General features: G+C 37.5%; 1 protein-coding gene across 1 annotated transcript in view; it reads right to left on the bottom strand.

Moving 5' to 3' along the window:
* Positions 1-19547, bottom strand: part of LOC107563407 (astrotactin-2-like) — a 299199-nt gene that overhangs the window by 174685 nt on the left and 104967 nt on the right. The window contains exon 6 of the mRNA XM_016248278.1: positions 8271-8417. Within this exon, the coding sequence (XP_016103764.1) occupies positions 8271-8417 (147 nt within the window). The remainder of the gene's footprint in view (positions 1-8270; positions 8418-19547) is intronic.

Raw genomic sequence — 19547 nt, 5'->3', positions numbered from 1 at the left:
AAGTACTACTACGTACAACAATAAAACAGTGCATTGACATAAAAAAGGAAATTTACTTTTGGTACTTAAGTATTTTAAAAAGCAAGTACTTCTGTACTTTTACTTAAGTAAAAATCTGTCTTTACAACTTTTACTTGTAATGGAGAAATATTTGACCAGCAGTATCTGTACTTTCACTCAAGTAATGGAGTTGAGTACTTTGTCCGCCTCTGCAGAGTAGTAGTTGACTGTAAATTGATGGTTAGGGTTAAGGAAGTTTTTGTAAGTAAACATGCAATTGGAAATGTACTTATAGTCAGTAGAATGTCTGTTGGGGAGCATCAAAATAAAGAGTTAGATATTAAGCAGACATGCTGTTAAAGCAATAAGCCCCAAGTAGCCATGGTTTACAGTGAATTTATAACAGCTAAGGGGCATTGTTAGGCACGACGCCCCCTTAGCTGTTATAAACTCACTGTAAACCACGGCTTCATGGTTATTCCATATACACTGTCAAAAATGACAGTGAATTTAACGGTAAAAGACTGTAAAAATGCTACAGTAAAAACCTGTTAAATGGTGAACAGTAAATTCCCCTACTATATACGGTGAAAAACTGTATTGGACATTAATTTTATGGTAGTGTACCATTTTTGGAAGTGAACAAGACCGTATAATTTACAGTGAATAACCGTAAATTGACATTCCCAGAATTCACTGCGTTACATTTCAAATGTGATGGGAATAAAAAAAAAATTAATAAATAAAGTGTAATGATATTAATAAAAAACATTATTCTTCCACCAATCAATGTAGTTCCTCAGAATCAGTTGTGGTTGCAACAAGTGGTTGCTGAGCAACACACAAACGTAAACAAAGTTGCATGTTTGTAGAGTAATTTACAACAGTTTCAAATGTGGCTCAGCCAATCAGAATCAAGGACCATATCCGTTTTATAGTAGCCTAGTGCATCCCACATTTTTCAACATTAACATTTTAATATAACATAGTCATTATGGCCTTTAGAAAAATGTTTTTTTGAGGAGGTGGGGTAGTGCACAATAGGCCCCTGTGGCGCGGCCTAAGCTTTTGTCCTTAATGGCATTTTTTTCCTTACATTACTTTTACTTTTATACTTTAAGTAGTTTTGAAACCAGTACTTTTGCACTTTTACTTGAGTAAAAAGCTTGAGTTGATACTTCAACTTCTACAGAAGTCTTTTTAAACCCTAGTATCTATACTTCTACCTGAGTAATGAATGTGAATACTTTTGACACCAGTGTATAAATGACTGCTAATGGCTTGCAAAGTTACTTATAGCTAGTAAAATGTCTAAAGTGGACTTTCAAAATAAAGTGTTAGAAATAAAACTAATAAATGAGGCAGACACAAATGCAAGGAATTTACAGCCATTGACTGACTGTGCAACAAAATTCATTTTAAGGCCTTGTTTTGTAGAAGATTTTTATTGGGCAAAATATGAACTACTCAAGTATAATCAATGTGAATCTAGCCATTTATATATCAAGTTATTCTACTGTTATAATCATGTATCTGTGTGTGAGGCCTGCATGAGACCTCCTTGGTGCAGACATTACAAAAATACAGTATATGGTAAAGTTGCATGTCCTGTTTTGACATTAGACAAAATATATGATGGGGCCTCTTTAGTCATGGAACATAAACTGGGGCCTCCTGTCTGCTTCTGCGTGGCAGGATGGAGACACAGCCAAAAGAGGTTAACGAGTTGATAAACAATAACCATATATATGAAATGTATTTGAACATGGGCATGCCTTCAGAAAGCACTGTATAAAAGAGAGTACAGACACAGACTCGAGAGATTTTCTGCAGATTATCTCTAGACTGCATTATCTCTCTGATAATAAAAGTCTATTTTTCTGGCAGCAAAACCCAAAGACTCTGAGAATGATTCCTCACAGCACCGGCAGAAGCCACCACAGTTTCCACCAAAATTTGTGTGTGAATGCACTTCTCCAATGCACTTCTCCACTGTGACTGGATGGCTGGGTAAAAAGTAACATAAATGATTGTTGCTTTTTACCCAAAATGTTGAATGTGCCATGCTCTGTAGGAAACAAATGCTCACTGGCTCTCCATGCTGCTGCAGCCATTTTATTTAAATATATGTGATATTAAATACATCTGATAAATGACTAAATAAATATGTGACGCTCACATTGAAAACAATTGAACAATACACTTTAGTGGAAACACAACTTAAGACCAGGAGGTCAGAATCTCTTGAAACATCTCCAGGCCTAAGAGTCCAGTGTTCATGAGTCCATCGAACAAACACTGAACAAGGATGACGTGCATGGCAGGACGTGCTCTTCAATATCTGCCAAAGCCCAGATCTCTCCCCAAAGCAGAATTAAGCAGCGTTTCTAAATAAGTTTCTCCTTCTCTTGTGTGTCCATCATCTCTCAGGATGACGTTTACACCTGTCCTGTTCTGCTGATGTGTGAATTCAGCGCTTCCCAAAGATAAGGGCGACTTAAATTAAATTGCTTTGCTGCTTCATAATCCTCTCTGCCGTCTTAAACCCGAGAGCGGAGGCAGAGCGGGACGTGTGGACGCCTGCCAGACTGACACCCACTCAGGGACACCCAGGAGCGGCGCAGAGACACAGGGATTTAACACAGCATGGCAGCTATTGTGCCTGAGATTCACTACACGGCAGTATGATGAGATGCAGCCAGAACAAAGTTTCTGCTGGAGAAAGAAGAACCGTCTAGCTCAAAAGTCAACAAAGAAACACATAACTATATAATAATATTGTTTTGTTGGCTACACAAAATAATGTGAATATGAAATTATTTTAATGTAATTTTCTTTTTATTTATCCATTCAGTTTCCTAAAGATGGTATTCATTAACAGATGTAACACTAATTTACTGATCATTCACCGATTACTTACTGGCACTGGTCATTATTCAAATGGAAACAGAGGGATGCAGTCAATTCATTTGCTTCAAAACAAACAAATAAATAAATAAAGAAGTCCCTACGCATAATTTCAAACACTTTAAATGCTTTAGTAAAAATATGCAGGCAATTATTTCTGTTTACTGATATGTATAACAATAAAGAGAAATATGATTAAATATATTCCTTAATTGCATTTAGAAAAACAGTTATTGAATATTTATAGCAAGCATTGTCCTAGTTCTTGTATTAAAATTGTGTTCTTCTTTTTTACATGTGCTTTAGCTAAATAGCTGTTTTTTTTTAATTATGGTTCCTCTGGTTAATATTGTGTCAGTATTTGGAGAGAATCGGTATGGGTTGATTCATTATGGTTTCATTCATTAAAAAAAACAAAAACATTTTACTTGTTAGACCATCAGTGTAACAAGTATTTATTTCATTATTTATTCCACTTTGTTATTTGTTTTGAAGTCATATATATATATATATATATATATATATAGGCATTCAGTTTGGGAGCATCCAACATAAACTCAAAACCATCAAAAGACTGCCAAAAAAAAAAACTTATGCTCCACCAAGCAGTGCTATTGCAATAAATATAATGTCGTTTTTTTTTTTATATACCATATATATAATTCATATGGATGCACTCAAAATTTACCATGCATTATACTTATGTAAAACATAATTGCATTTTACGTCCTTTAAAAAAACCCTCATAGACAGGAAGGCTATAGCATAAGCTAAATATACAGCTAAAAGCAGTGGACCATGTCTGAAATGAGTTTGACTAATGGCTGGGGGTTTCAAAGAAACAGTGTGTGTTTTCAGAAAAAAACATTTCTGATGACCTTCTGAATACCCCCTAAGAAACAATCAGCTGCGGAATGTCAGCGAACAGTTTAATTAGAAACCTGATGCTGGCGACTGTGACCTCTTCAAATCTCAGACTAATGTAAGAGCTTTAACTTGATACTAATTATACAACCATTACAGGAGAGCTACCTGTATATGTAAAGTGTGGGCTAATACGAGTGATACAAACTTTTAGTTTGTCTGCATCTTTCTAAAAAAAAAAAAAAACACAACAGATGGAGCCCATGACCCCCAGCAAACCTACCAGAGCATGTATGAAAAAATCACCTAGAAAACATGCCCTCAAATTAAGATATTTTCGGGTCCTGGAATGCATGTGTGTCTGTGTGTGTGTGTGTGTGTGTATTGCCTACTTCACCATATTTTGGGAGACAAATTTGTACCCAGAAGTGTTAAACCTGACAAAATCTCCCAAAACCACCTCATTTGTAAAATTTGAATAAGAATCACATATTTTGTTTGTTTTTTGTTGTTGTTGTGTGTGTGTGTGTGTGTGTGTGGCTATAGAGGATCAAATGTCCTCACTAATATAGTGGAATTTAATGACACTGATTTGTGAGGAAATATTATGTGTCCCCACTAATTAAAAGGCTCATAAATCAGCTAAATCACACTTGTGTTTACATCTAATGATGTGCAGGTTTCTGTGAGAGTTGGCAGAGGGGTTAGGGTATGACAGAAAACCTCATTAAACCAACAGAAAAAAGGAAGTCTTAAGATTTGTGTGTGTGTGTGTGTGTTACTTCAGTCTTTAAAAATTAATCACTCAGTTCTGTAAAACAATAACCTTCATAATGCAGTTACAGCAACCAGATAAAAGGAAGAAATTATAATAACATGTGGCACATATACAGCAGGTGGAATCTGCAATTTAGGTCATCCCAATACAAGCAGCTGCAGTTTCCCTCATTGCATCTTTTTTTTTTTCTCACCACAACACTCAGATGCAGATTATTTCAGATTTATTCTAAACATATCATAGCCAGATCATCTCACACCTTCTGTACTGTGTGTGTGTGTGTTTTGGCCATGTTTGTTCTCTGATGGTTAAAGCAGCCGACAGCGACTCTGACAGATGGTCCAGCATCTCTGGACTGCAGCATCAGCATCACATGGCTTTAATTAAAAAGGTTTCTATGCTCTTCAGTAGCCGAATGTCTTCTGACCTTTGCTCGCTCTCACCCTCATTACTGTGCACAATCGCTGTGAGATCGTACAGATCTCTTGCTTTCTTCTTTTTAAGAGATTTGCAATTTCAGAATTATATCTTATCATTAATTAATTTGAATAATTTGAAGCAGATATGATGAACTCATATGGCCATGGCTGAATTTTTACTCAGTCTCTCTCTCTGATACACTGACAAACTGTCCAAGATTAACTCAAAGCATGCAGTTAAAAAAATCTGCATGCTTTGTTTCTCCCTGTGTTTCTCTTAGACAGCAGTGAGATTATATGAAGATCAAACAGAACTTTCTTTAGAAGAACTCTGTTTATTTATTTATTTTTGTGCACAAAAATTGTTCTGGCAAGATATGCTTTTAAAATATTGGCTGGGAAAAAAATACTATATTTTGCCACCATTTTAACCCATAATGCAAATCTCATGAGGACAGACCAGGGCCTCTTCGAAATGGTGCACTTGATGTGCACTTGTTGTTCTGCAAAGCCTGCTGCATGCACGTGTCAGATGGTAGGGTTCCAAATTGACATTTAAATGTTTCAGAAGAGTGCTCACAAGTGCCACATTTGTGACCACTACAAGTTCTTGATGTGCATGTTCGTAAAGCTTTAGGGCAGCATTTGTGACAAAATCAAAAGGGTCAGGGTTTGGCTAGTTAGAATGTTCATGTTGTACAAGTTATTGTGGCTTTATCCAATAACAAGGCTCATTGAAAAAAAAAAACACTCAAAAAATGTACCCTTACATACAATTCACTGCAGTTTCTAGCTGAAATGAACACCAGTGGTAGTAAAACACTAACAACTTTTATTCCTTTTCACACAAATTATGTTTACAGGGCAGTGATTATTGATTAGCAAAGACTTAATTTCACATGGTTCCATGCACAATACTATGGCATGAGCTCAAACCACTTTTACCATAGTGTATGATTTCTAAACTAATGAATTTTGATGTCTACATCACATAACCAGCTCCATATATATATATGACTTTTCTGACATAGTAAACTTGCTTGGTAGCGCACCTGGTACAGCATTACACTTGTGATATGAAGCACTTGGGTACAAGTGCCGTAAAACACAAGTCATGATAAAAGAATTCAAAACTTGTAGTAGCAAGACAAAATGTCATGGTTGCTTCAGCAAAGTTTTTTTTTTTAATCTCATAATTTCTGTTGTTAACACTATCAGTTTAGGTTTAGGTAGGTGAACCCTTAAATGCATGGATGTTTTGCCAATCATTATTACACATTCGGTTCCCTCTCAGTCGGTCACTCTCGACGTCACGTCGGAGGACCGACGAATTGGGATCTCGCTTAGAGGGACCAATCTACTTCGAGTGTAAACTAAACGAGCCAATGCACATTGGCATGCGATTATTGCATCCAGCTGCTGCTGATCACAGCGTGAGTATAAGTAGGCAGCAGGTGCAGCGCATATTCAGCTTTTCGCTTCGGAGCCGAGCGATCACATCGTTCCGCTCCTGACTACTCTACGGAGAGAAGACTGAACGAGTTCAGCACGCTCTTGGAGAGCTCTTCGTGTTGGAGGACGGCGCTTCAGCGGTGGTGGTTTCCCGTGTCGAGTGGGTTGCACACATCAGGCCGCACTACCCCCTGATTGTGTTGCAAATGATCATCTCCCCTGTGCGCCCAGCACGCTAAAAGAGCTTTTTCCCCTAAAAGAGCAAATTCGGGTGCGTCTTTCTAAAGACGACGTTGCTTGGCAAACTTGACGTTACGTCTTTATAAAGACGATGTGGGTCTTGCTATAGACAACGTATCACCCGGGCGTTCTGGATGCGGTCGTTACCTGGCGCTGGGTGATGGTCACGATCGCTGCCTCTCGTGCCTGGGCATGAAGCACGCTGAGGTGGCTTTCGTGGATGGCTCATGCTCCCATGGCGGGGGTATGACCATCTCGGAGTTGCGGACCAGACTCCGTTACCTGCAAAGGGGCGGAGTGCCCGTGCCACTGCCTAGATCTGGGGTTCCCTCTGGTGGCAGCCGGGGGCGTCCTTTTTCTGGCGGTGGGCGGACTGGTCTTACGGTCACGGTGAGGAATTCCCCTCCGGGGATGCCCGAACCCGCCGGCACTGCGAAACCAGCGGAGCTTTCAGTAGAGCAGGCTGGACCCTTCTGGGGGGTACCACTTGTTTCTTCTGTTTGCCAATGTGCATTGGCTCGTTTAGTTTACACTCGAAGTAGATTGGTCCCTCTAAGCGAGATCCCAATTCGTCGGTCCTCCGACGTGACGTCTCCGTTCCCTCCTTCAGGGAACGAGGATTACATACGTAACCGAGACGGTCTTTAGCAACCTGGGCCTATATATCCAGCATTGATGGATCTCTAACTCCTGAAAAAGCAAATAAAAACCCTCTTGATGTTTAAAATAAAGCATATTTTGTTACCTTTTGAAACTTATATGGGTTCAGTTTGAGCAGATAATTTTACCATCGCTGTCATCATCAGAGCGCACTTCCACAGTACATTCAGCATCTGGCTCATATTCGCGATCTCAACCATAATCTCAAAACATTTTCAGTGACTTCAAAATACATATTTTGATCGCTGCCAGCTTATTCACTACATCCTCCATCAAATGACAGTGACATTTATATTCCATTACATACAGTAATCGCTCTACAGTAAAGCCATTCAAACTAATTTACTATTTGCTGATGATATTCTTTTTTTATGCCTGCAGTAATTATGAGTGAAACATCAAGTCATCGTTGTCTATCAAACAGTGCCACCTCGAGGAATAAAGGTGAATTGCACATATTCAGTAATAAGATATTTAAATATTGTTATGCAGGAAAATACACTTACATTATTGCACCCGGAGTATGCATTTAAGGGTTAAGGGAAGGTGCTACGTTATTTTCAAACATTATATAGAATTAACCTTTTGGTACCACTCCTTTTATTTCCAAAATGTCACTTCACTCTGCAAGTGTTGCAGAGCAGCAAAATATAATTTTGTCTTCTCACAGCAAGGTTGTTAATTCAAATCCATTAACTAATAAAATGTAGAAAGATACTTTGAACACAATGAAAGTAACTTTAGATACAAGTGTCAACTAAATGCATCACAATAAAGATTACAAAAAAGCCTAAAATCCACCAAGCTGGAATCAGGTAAATTAATGATCATTAATATTTTGTTTGTATTGCTGTACTGAATCTACTTAAATGTACTAAAAAGGAAGTATAATAAAAAAGGTTCCTATTGGTGTTAAAATAATACATTGTGGCTGTCTATAGATTGCTCACCGTCAGCGATGAAGTGTTCAGGAACGTGGAGCGTGACCTTGACGGTGAGAGGACAGGACGTTTGTGTGCCGTACACGACTGCCACCACACACGTGCAGACGGTGATCAGTGTTAACGTGACCTTGCTCATGGGACTCTGAGGGCAGCCTGTGGGAACAGACAGAGAAACACAATTATACAGATCAGACACCTGCTGTTATTTCACATGACGTCACACCTCTCCCACTCACCATCACATGGACCCCTCACTGAACTGCTGCCCCTCCACCATATTATTATATGAATATATACATCTATCTATATATATATATATATATATATATATATATACACACACACACTATTTTTTATTAATTTAGGCTCAGTACGGTTGTTTTTAAAAATAAGTTTCTTCTGCTCACCAAGACTGCATTTATTTGATCACAAATACAGTAAAAAAGTGAAATAGTATTCAAATAACTGTGTTCTATGTGACTACATTTTAAAATGTAATCTATTGCTTTGATCAAAACAAATTTTTTCAGCATCATTACTCCAGTCTTCAGTGTCACATGATCCTTAAGAAATCATTCTAATATGCTGATTTGCTGCTCAATAAACATTTCTTATTCCATACTTTGAAGACAGATTTTACTGATTCATATTCATATTTTTGTGCAAACCGTGATGCATTATTATTATTATTATTTGTTTATTTTATTTATTTTTTACACGTGTCTGTAAAGTCATTTTTGATTAATTTAATGCATTCTTGTTGAATGAAAAATATTGGAAGAAAAATTTCAGATAAAACAAGATGTTTTGTGAGGAACAATTCTGTTCACTCACACTAATCTGAGTGTTTCAAAAGCATTTTTTTATTTTTTTTTTTTTTTGTGGTGCCCCCCCCCCCCCCCCCCACAGTTTAATCATGTCACTGTCTAATATAATAACAACAGCAGATAACAGTTTTCTTTTCCAAGCTGTTCTCAGAATTCTCCACTTCATTCCAATGGAATGTTCTATATTGCTTGCCTGGGTGAGAAACAATAACCAAAGGAGGGGTGGAGCTTATGGAAAGGTCAATTCGGACCACTTAATACAGCGAGAAACTCTAACGCTACAATAAAACGAGGGACTGCAAGTGCCCTGATGCTTTCTGAGGACAGCCTGACTATAAATTGAATCCTCAAGCTCCCTGTAGTGTAGACGTGGGAGTGAGAGTGTTTATTCCCATGTCTCAAAGCTCTGTGATGACGATCAGATTTATGTAACGTAGAAAGAAAAGCTTAAAGTCCAACAGGAGCAATTTGTCTGTGCGACAGAGGTTAAACTTAAACTCTGAAACCTCCACATATAGTGAGAAATGACAAATAGGATTTGACAGCTTTAATGAAGATCAGATGCTCTGAAGTCAAAGAACAGCATGTAATAACAAACAGGTAACAATTAATACCAGCACCAGTTCCCAACAAGCAAGCAATATTATTCTCATGAACATATTGGTGACCTTCACAAGCAAACAAACTCTCTACGCTATTTATTCTGTTCTTCAATTAGCTAAGTTTAGAAAAGGCCTTGTTAAGACATGACTGATTTCTTTGTGCAAAGAAACAGATAATGGGTTTTCATCATCACCCAACATGACTGAGATATCAGAGTTAGCCTAAAAATAATATATAATAACTGTTGTCTTGAAAACTGTGCTGAGATACACGACTAAGTGTTATAGAGGGCCTGGCGGGGTGAAATAAAAAGTGAAAGTAACTCCTCTTCAAGCAACTTGAAGAACCTGAGATTTCTGTAGATTGCATCCAAACATCTCACAGATGCATGTATTTGTTTTGTTGTCTCTGCCGTGTTCAACACTCCTCCGAGAGGTCACACCTGGCTTGTTCTTCACAGTGCATTCACAGTATCTCACGTCTCTTCCAGTACAATCTGTTCCTAACCGTAGCCATCAGTGAACAACCCATAATTATTAGCTACATCTCGACTGAAGATCCAGAAAATATTTTCAAAAAAACATACAATGGGCGCTGAGCAAGTGGATTAGAAACAGATGGATGTGAACACAGGTAAACAAAAGTGCAAATCACCACCTGGAAGAGATTCTGAACTTATGACAAAAAAAAACAGGATATGCACACATTATAGATCTTGCAATGTTGTACATATTTAAACATGATTGTTAAGACTTTACGATTAGTATTAACAATTAATAATCTTTGTTAAAATCAATTGTTAGTTTATGTTATCTCAAGTCCATGAATAATATTAACATATTTGTTTTGATTGTAATAATGCATCAGTAAATACTAAAGCTCATGTTAGGTAAGATTAATAAGTGCTTTAGAAACATTTTAATTGTTAGTTCATGTTAGTAATGTAACTAATGCTAACAAATGGAAGCATATTTTAAAGTGTAGCACATTATTTTAATCTTATTTGTATAGGGATATAGGCCAATTTGCACATTTTAAAACAAAAACAGGTGTTTAATACACTATCATGAATGAAAAACATTAAAGTAAAAACAGAAAAGAGATATTAATTAAAGCCTTGAATCTTTTTAAAACATATTTATATTATATATACTTTTGTATACATGTTATATACTTTTAATACCTGTTTTTATTGTACTATTCACTCCACTGATTTATTCAAAAACACTGAATCATTCAGGAACTAAACATCACTGCTTGTTAATTAATTCATTCAAATTTCCCTGTTACTCATATACATTCACTGAAGCAGTTATCATTGCTGGTTCAGAGTTTTTTTTTAATATAAATGCTGTTGTTTTTGTTTGTATGTAAATGTATGTTTTTGTTATGTTTTTCACCGATTCACTAAAAAGAGCCAGCTTATAAGAGTCATTTTTCGGGAATGAAACTACACTGGCCACAGCGTATGTTCTGCTCTGTAGATTTTGTGTTGTGGCACCATTGCACAGTATTGGCGACCCTTGCAGACAGGCAAAATAATGCCTATGCGAGAACTGTTCTGGGAATTTTTTTTAAATAAGAGCTGATTTCTGAATAAAACCCCTAAATTAATCCCAATAGTAACTTTGTTATCGGCCTAAAACACAAGAATATTGACTTGTGAATAAAGTGATGTGGTGCAAAAGCATTTAACAGGATTCTTTTGAAATGGTTTATAAATTTTGTGTTCCAATTACAATGTATTTGTCACGGTTTGCTACTGTGAGGAGCACGGAGCGAGGAACAAGGAGACCAGGAGTACAAAATAAAGGGGTTTAATATTCTCTAACTGTTGTCTTGAAAACTGTGCTGAGATACACGACTAAGTGTTATAGAGGGCCTGGCGGGGTGAAATAAAAAGTGAAAGTAACTCCTCTTCAAGCAACTTGAAGAACCTGAGATTTCTGTAGATTGCATCCAAACATCTCACAGATGCATGTATTTGTTTTGTTGTCTCTGCCGTGTTCAACACTCCTCCGAGAGGTCACACCTGGCTTGTTCTTCACAGTGCATTCACAGTATCTCACGTCTCTTCCAGTACAATCTGTTCCTAACCGTAGCCATCAGTGAACAACCCATAATTATTAGCTACATCTCGACTGAAGATCCAGAAAATATTTTCAAAAAAACATACAATGGGCGCTGAGCAAGTGGATTAGAAACAGATGGATGTGAACACAGGTAAACAAAAGTGCAAATCACCACCTGGAAGAGATTCTGAACTTATGACAAAAAAAAACAGGATATGCACACATTATAGATCTTGCAATGTTGTACATATTTAAACATGATTGTTAAGACTTTACGATTAGTATTAACAATTAATAATCTTTGTTAAAATCAATTGTTAGTTTATGTTATCTCAAGTCCATGAATAATATTAACATATTTGTTTTGATTGTAATAATGCATCAGTAAATACTAAAGCTCATGTTAGGTAAGATTAATAAGTGCTTTAGAAACATTTTAATTGTTAGTTCATGTTAGTAATGTAACTAATGCTAACAAATGGAAGCATATTTTAAAGTGTAGCACATTATTTTAATCTTATTTGTATAGGGATATAGGCCAATTTGCACATTTTAAAACAAAAACAGGTGTTTAATACACTATCATGAATGAAAAACATTAAAGTAAAAACAGAAAAGAGATATTAATTAAAGCCTTGAATCTTTTTAAAACATATTTATATTATATATACTTTTGTATACATGTTATATACTTTTAATACCTGTTTTTATTGTACTATTCACTCCACTGATTTATTCAAAAACACTGAATCATTCAGGAACTAAACATCACTGCTTGTTAATTAATTCATTCAAATTTCCCTGTTACTCATATACATTCACTGAAGCAGTTATCATTGCTGGTTCAGAGTTTTTTTTTAATATAAATGCTGTTGTTTTTGTTTGTATGTAAATGTATGTTTTTGTTATGTTTTTCACCGATTCACTAAAAAGAGCCAGCTTATAAGAGTCATTTTTCGGGAATGAAACTACACTGGCCACAGCGTATGTTCTGCTCTGTAGATTTTGTGTTGTGGCACCATTGCACAGTATTGGCGACCCTTGCAGACAGGCAAAATAATGCCTATGCGAGAACTGTTCTGGGAATTTTTTTTAAATAAGAGCTGATTTCTGAATAAAACCCCTAAATTAATCCCAATAGTAACTTTGTTATCGGCCTAAAACACAAGAATATTGACTTGTGAATAAAGTGATGTGGTGCAAAAGCATTTAACAGGATTCTTTTGAAATGGTTTATAAATTTTGTGTTCCAATTACAATGTATTTGTCACGGTTTGCTACTGTGAGGAGCACGGAGCGAGGAACAAGGAGACCAGGAGTACAAAATAAAGGGGTTTAATATTCTCTTCAGGGAATCACACGTAGCACAAGGAGGGGACATAAACAATTCCGGACAAAGAAACTCAGAACGGGACTCACTATAAATACACAGACACCAATGGGACACACCCGGGAGCAAATTAATGAATTAAGCAAACACAGCTGGAACCAAATTCATACAACGAGGACAGGAACAGGAAGCACCAAATAAGGAAAACAGGAACATACACGTGACAGATCGCCCCTCTCCCGGACGGCGCATCCCGCGCCATAACAGTACTATTTGGGGGGGGGTTTAGGGGCAGATCAGGGAGCTATGGCGGATCAGGGGACTCAGCAGGCCATGGCGGAGCAGACAGTTCAGGGAGCCATGGCAGATCAGGGGACTCGGGAGGCCATGGCGGATCCTCCGTGGCCTAAGCCACGGCCTCGGCCACCATGGCCACGGGCATATGCCCCATAAAAAAAAAAAAATTTCTTTTGTGGGAAAACTAGGTATTCTGGGGGTCGCTCAGGAGGAGCGGGCTCTGGCGGGTGCTCAGGAGGAGCGGGCACTTGAGGGCGCTCTGGAATGCGCTTACGAGGAGCGGGCACTGGGCCTGGAGCCGACACTGAAGCGAGCTCTGGGGCTGGGGCCGAAACTGGGCAGAACTGGGGATCAGGAGCCCTCCCTGGGCTTAACGTTAGGCTATTTAGGGGTACTACTGTAAGAATCACCGTTTAATTACCCATCTTTTTTGACCAAAAACAGAAAAGAGATATTAATTAAAGCCTTGAATCTTTTTAAAACATATTTATATTATATATACTTTTGTATACATGTTATATACTTTTAATACCTGTTTTTATTGTACTATTCACTCCACTGATTTATTCAAAAACACTGAATCATTCAGGAACTAAACATCACTGCTTGTTAATTAATTCATTCAAATTTCCCTGTTACTCATATACATTCACTGAAGCAGTTATCATTGCTGGTTCAGAGTTTTTTTTTAATATAAATGCTGTTGTTTTTGTTTGTATGTAAATGTATGTTTTTGTTATGTTTTTCACCGATTCACTAAAAAGAGCCAGCTTATAAGAGTCATTTTTCGGGAATGAAACTACACTGGCCACAGCGTATGTTCTGCTCTGTAGATTTTGTGTTGTGGCACCATTGCACAGTATTGGCGACCCTTGCAGACAGGCAAAATAATGCCTATGCGAGAACTGTTCTGGGAATTTTTTTTAAATAAGAGCTGATTTCTGAATAAAACCCCTAAATTAATCCCAATAGTAACTTTGTTATCGGCCTAAAACACAAGAATATTGACTTGTGAATAAAGTGATGTGGTGCAAAAGCATTTAACAGGATTCTTTTGAAATGGTTTATAAATTTTGTGTTCCAATTACAATGTATTTGTCACGGTTTGCTACTGTGAGGAGCACGGAGCGAGGAACAAGGAGACCAGGAGTACAAAACAAAGGGGTTTAATATTCTCTTCAGGGAATCACACGTAGCACAAGGAGGGGGCATAAACAATTCCGGACAAAGAAACTCAGAACGGGACTCACTATAAATACACAGACACCAATGGGACACACCCGGGAGCAAATTAATGAATTAAGCAAACACAGCTGGAACCAAATTCATACAACGAGGACAGGAACAGGAAGGACCAAATAAGGAAAACAGGAACATACACGTGACAGATCGCCCCCCTCCCGGACGGCGCATCCCGCGCCATAACAGAACTATTTGGGGGGGGTTTAGGGTCGGATCAGGGAGCTATGGCGGATCAGGGGACTCAGCAGGCCATGGCGGAGCAGACAGTTCAGGGAGCCATGGCAGATCAGGGGACTCGGGAGGCCATGGCGGATCCTCCGTGGCCTAAGCCACGGCCTCGGCCACCATGGCCACGGGCATATGCCCCATAAAAAAAAAAAAATTTCTTTTGTGGGAAAACTAGGTATTCTGGGGGTCGCTCAGGAGGAGCGGGCTCTGGCGGGTGCTCAGGAGGAGCGGGCACTTGAGGGCGCTCTGGAATGCGCTTACGAGGAGCGGGCACTGGGCCTGGAGCCGACACTGAAGCGAGCTCTGGGGCTGGAGCCGACACTGGAGCGAGCTCTGGGGTTTATATCAATCAACATATTTAGGTTAGGCTATTTAGGGGTACTACTGTTTAATTACCCATCTTTTTTGACCACTAATCTAGGATGCATCCACTTTTTTATTTACTAGTTTTCATAGCATTCATTTAAATTTCACTTTTTTGTGCTGAAGTAAGAAATCCTTTCATATTGACAAATTATGTTAAGTAATTCAACAATGATTCATGTGTATGACTAATACATAAATAAATTATTATATTACATTGTTTAGTTATTTAACTCTTATTGAAATAATGGGTTACAATGACACATCTTTAAACATGAAACTGGCCGCAATCACTGTGGAAGACTTAAGAGTACATTAGCATATGTTCCAACACAACAGCATATAAACATTCCAAACACACACTGACTCACTCTCTCTCTTGGCTTTCAGAAGTGAATGAGCCCCGGGTAACACCCCCCCCCCCCCCCCCCCAAAAAAAATATATTTTTTCTTTGGGAAAACTAGGTATTCTGGGGGTCGCGGGCTCTGGCGGGTGCTCAGGAGGAGCGGGCACTTGAGGGCGCTCTGGAATGCGCTTACGAGGGGCGGGCACTGGGCCTGGAGCCGACACTGAAGCGAGCTCTGGGGCTGGAGCCGACACTGGAGCGAGCTCTGGGGTTTATATCAATCAACAGCAAAGTGTTAGGCTATTTAGGGGTACTACTGTAAGAATCACCGTTTAATTACCCATCTTTTTTGACCACTAATCTAGGATGCATCCACTTTTTTATTTACTAGTTTTCATAGCATTCATTTAAATTTCACTTTTTTGTGCTGAAGTAAGAAATCCTTTCATATTGACAAATTATGTTAAGTAATTCAACAATGATTCATGTGTATGACTAATACATAAATAAATTATTATATTACATTGTTTAGTTATTTAACTCTTATTGAAATAATGGGTTACAATGACACATCTTTAAACATGAAACTGGCCGCAATCACTGTGGAAGACTTAAGAGTACATTAGCATATGTTCCAACACAACAGCATATAAACATTCCAAACACACACTGACTCACTCTCTCTCTTGGCTTTCAGAAGTGAATGAGCAAGTCTTTGATAAAGCTTAGCAGAGCTTCTCACTTCTGTGGCCTTCATGCTAGAGAGCATCTTCCACACAATGCTAAGCAACACTACTGGCTGTGCATTGAAAATACTCTTGCACACATATAAAACATGACAAATACTGATTAGACACAAAAACACATGTACACATAAAATGCATCTCACCCTTCTGTTAATTTCTGATGTGCTTCGATCGCTTTCTGTGTCTGTCTGCAATGCAATAACTCACAGGATAACTTCAGTCTGAGTTGTTTATCAATGACCATTTTCAAACTGAAAATCGCGGCTCGACAAGAAAACAAATATATGCAACAGAACCGTAGAGATGGATCCTCTCTGAACTCTGAGTATGTTTTTTTAAAATTTGCACTTCAAGTTAAGCCATTCTTAGAAAAGATTCAAATATTTTTTTCTATAGGTCTATCACAATGCGTGCGGTAGAGGGTTAAGAAAGCATGCAAAATAAGCCTTGAATGCTAGCTACCACAGGTTCGCAGCTCACTAGGTTTTGGAACACTGACAGTTTATAGGGCAGATTTTTGTATTAAATGAATCATTTTGCGATTAAATAGTCTTCGAGTAATTCCAGTGTGAACGGTAATGTTCATCTCATAAATTATCAGCGGGCTATTCTGAAAGCTTGTGATAGATGAGTGTGACAGCAGGACTCTGATGCTACACGTTGAGCAAATCATCTCTACCAGGAGTTGTTTGTCTCTCAACCCTGATAAAATAATAACAGGAAGTGACTGATTTTTCTTTCGCCACTTTTGGAGACATGGTGAGCTGCTTTGCATAGAGGGATCTTTGTTCCAGAAAAACAATTTCCAGTTTGGCCTTGTTTGATATTTTCCTTATGTTATGTGATCTGCTTCATGCATTCATGAACCTCAGTTTCAGCATTAAATAATGGACATTTAAAGCCAGTTTTACTTCAATTATAATTTTTCTTAATATTTTGAATTACATGTTATTTTTATATTTTCTGTTTTCACTCTAATTTTAGTTCAAGTTAGAAATTAAATTTAGAAAATTAGTAATGTTGCTAATGTTAGTAGCAGTAATGTATTTAAATTAATATTGTATACATTAGTAATGTATTTAAATTAATATTGACAATAAGTAGCACTTCTATTTTTTTTATTTTTTTTTACCGGTTTTAGTTTTAATTAATGAAAATAACCCTGGTTTGTCACTTTCCAAAAATACTGTAAAATTGGTGCGCCAATATATTTTTTAAGCAATAAAAGCATAGTCAGATGCTCTTTTGAGACGTTAGACATTATATAAATTATAATGTAACATAAAATTAATATTTGGAAAAAGCTTGTTTGAAATACACATTATGATTCAATAATTTTACATGAAATTATACCAGTCCAGTTCATCAAGTTATTAGAAAAGAGGCTTAATATTATTGTATCACTGTGTTTGGAATAATGTATTTTAAAACAATATACTTAAGTGCAAACTGAATATAATGTTTTCAGACACTTAGGGCCAGATTTACTAAACAGGACCAATTAGCGTTATAGCACAATTCCATAAAAGCGCCGAGGGGAGGGGAAAATTCTGCGGGTGATTTACTAACAATGCACATATTAAAGAACACAGACGTAGCCAGACCGTTTCCATTATTTACTATAATTTTGCGTCTGAAATTAGTTTTTGGTAAATCGTTCAAATGTATGTGTTTCCAAGCGGCAACACTGTGCAATAGTGAAATGGCATTATTACAATAGTTTAGCTAGCTAGCAAGGTCTGCTGTAATCTGTTAAGCTGTAACAATAACAAAATTAATACTAGTGATATAATGTTGATTAGTCGTATGTTAATGGCATTTGTATTATGGTTTACACAGTGTTGGATATTTAGGACACCCACACACTCGTTTACGATGCTGATAATGCGTCACAATGACAAAGACAACAAACAAAAGCGTTAGCAAAAGGGACATTGCCATGAGAGCAAAACTTGAGAAGCCCTAAAAATACATCTTACACCATCCTGTCTGCCAAACGCACCATGATTTTAGCTGTATTTAATGGATGCCTTTGTTTATTTATTAATCTGGCCAATTTAATATCCCAAAAGTTACTGTGTTACTCCTCCTACATCCCTGAAAGACCTGCAGGAAGTTTGTTTTACACTTAATTTGCCCCTTTTGGGCCAGATTTACTAAACAGGGCAAATTAGCGTTATAGCACAATTCCATAAAAACACTGATGGGAGGGGAAAATTCAGCGGGTGATTTACTAACAATGTGCACATTAAAGAACACAGACGCAGCCAGTTAATTTCCATAATGACCAGTGCAATATAACAAGAGCAGTGCAAATTACCACCATTTTTTGGGCATTAAATAATGGCGCAAATACCAGTAATTTGACGAGCGCAAACGTTAGTAAATCGCATTGCATGATTCATTTTAATACTCTCCTCCCATAAATTTTAAGTCTGAAAGGTTAACTCCTACAAATGCATATTCAATAAGGTCAGGTGCAAAAATAACTGTCCACGCCTTTTCAGCGCTAATGCTTCACTGCTAATCTTTAGTAAATCCTGACAGTACTATTTTAACGCCAAAAGATGGTTTGTGCTGGCACAAGCTGTTAGTAAATATGGCCCTTACTGTACACTGTAATACAATTGTATGACACAATAAATACAGTGCCTTGCGAAAATATTCATACCCCTTCATTTTTTTCACATTTTGTTAAGTTGCTGCCTTATGCTAAACTGCTTTAAATTACTTTTTTCCCACATCAATCTACACTCCATACACCATAATGGTAAAGCAAAAAAAAGGTTTTTAACATCTTTGCAAATTTATTAAAAATAAAAACTTATTTATATAAGTTTTTAAGTATTTATATCCTTATCTGGGACAGTTGAAATTTAGCTCAGGAGCATTCATATTGCTTGTAGATGTTACTACACTTTGAGTGAAGTTAACCTGTGGCAAATTCAATGGAATGGGTATAATTTGGAAAGGCACACACCTCTTAATAAAAGGTCTAACAGCTGATAATGCATATCAGAGCAAAAACCAAGCCCTGGGGTCAAAAGAACTGTGTGTAGAGCTCAGAAACAGGTTTGTGTCAAGCCACACATCTGGGGAAGAGTTCAGAAAAAAATTCTGCTTCATTGAAGGTTTACAGAATCATGTAGCCTTCATTATCCACAATTGAAGATGTTTGAAACATCTAGAACTCTACTTAGAGCTGGCCTCCTGGCCAAACTGAGCAAC

Source organism: Sinocyclocheilus grahami, unplaced genomic scaffold (assembly GCF_001515645.1).
Source record: "Sinocyclocheilus grahami isolate Dianchi unplaced genomic scaffold, SAMN03320097.WGS_v1.1 scaffold873.1, whole genome shotgun sequence".
Taxonomy (NCBI): Eukaryota; Metazoa; Chordata; class Actinopteri; order Cypriniformes; family Cyprinidae; genus Sinocyclocheilus; species Sinocyclocheilus grahami.
Note: the sequence above shows the minus strand (reverse complement) of the source record. Positions and strands in the feature narration are given on the sequence as shown.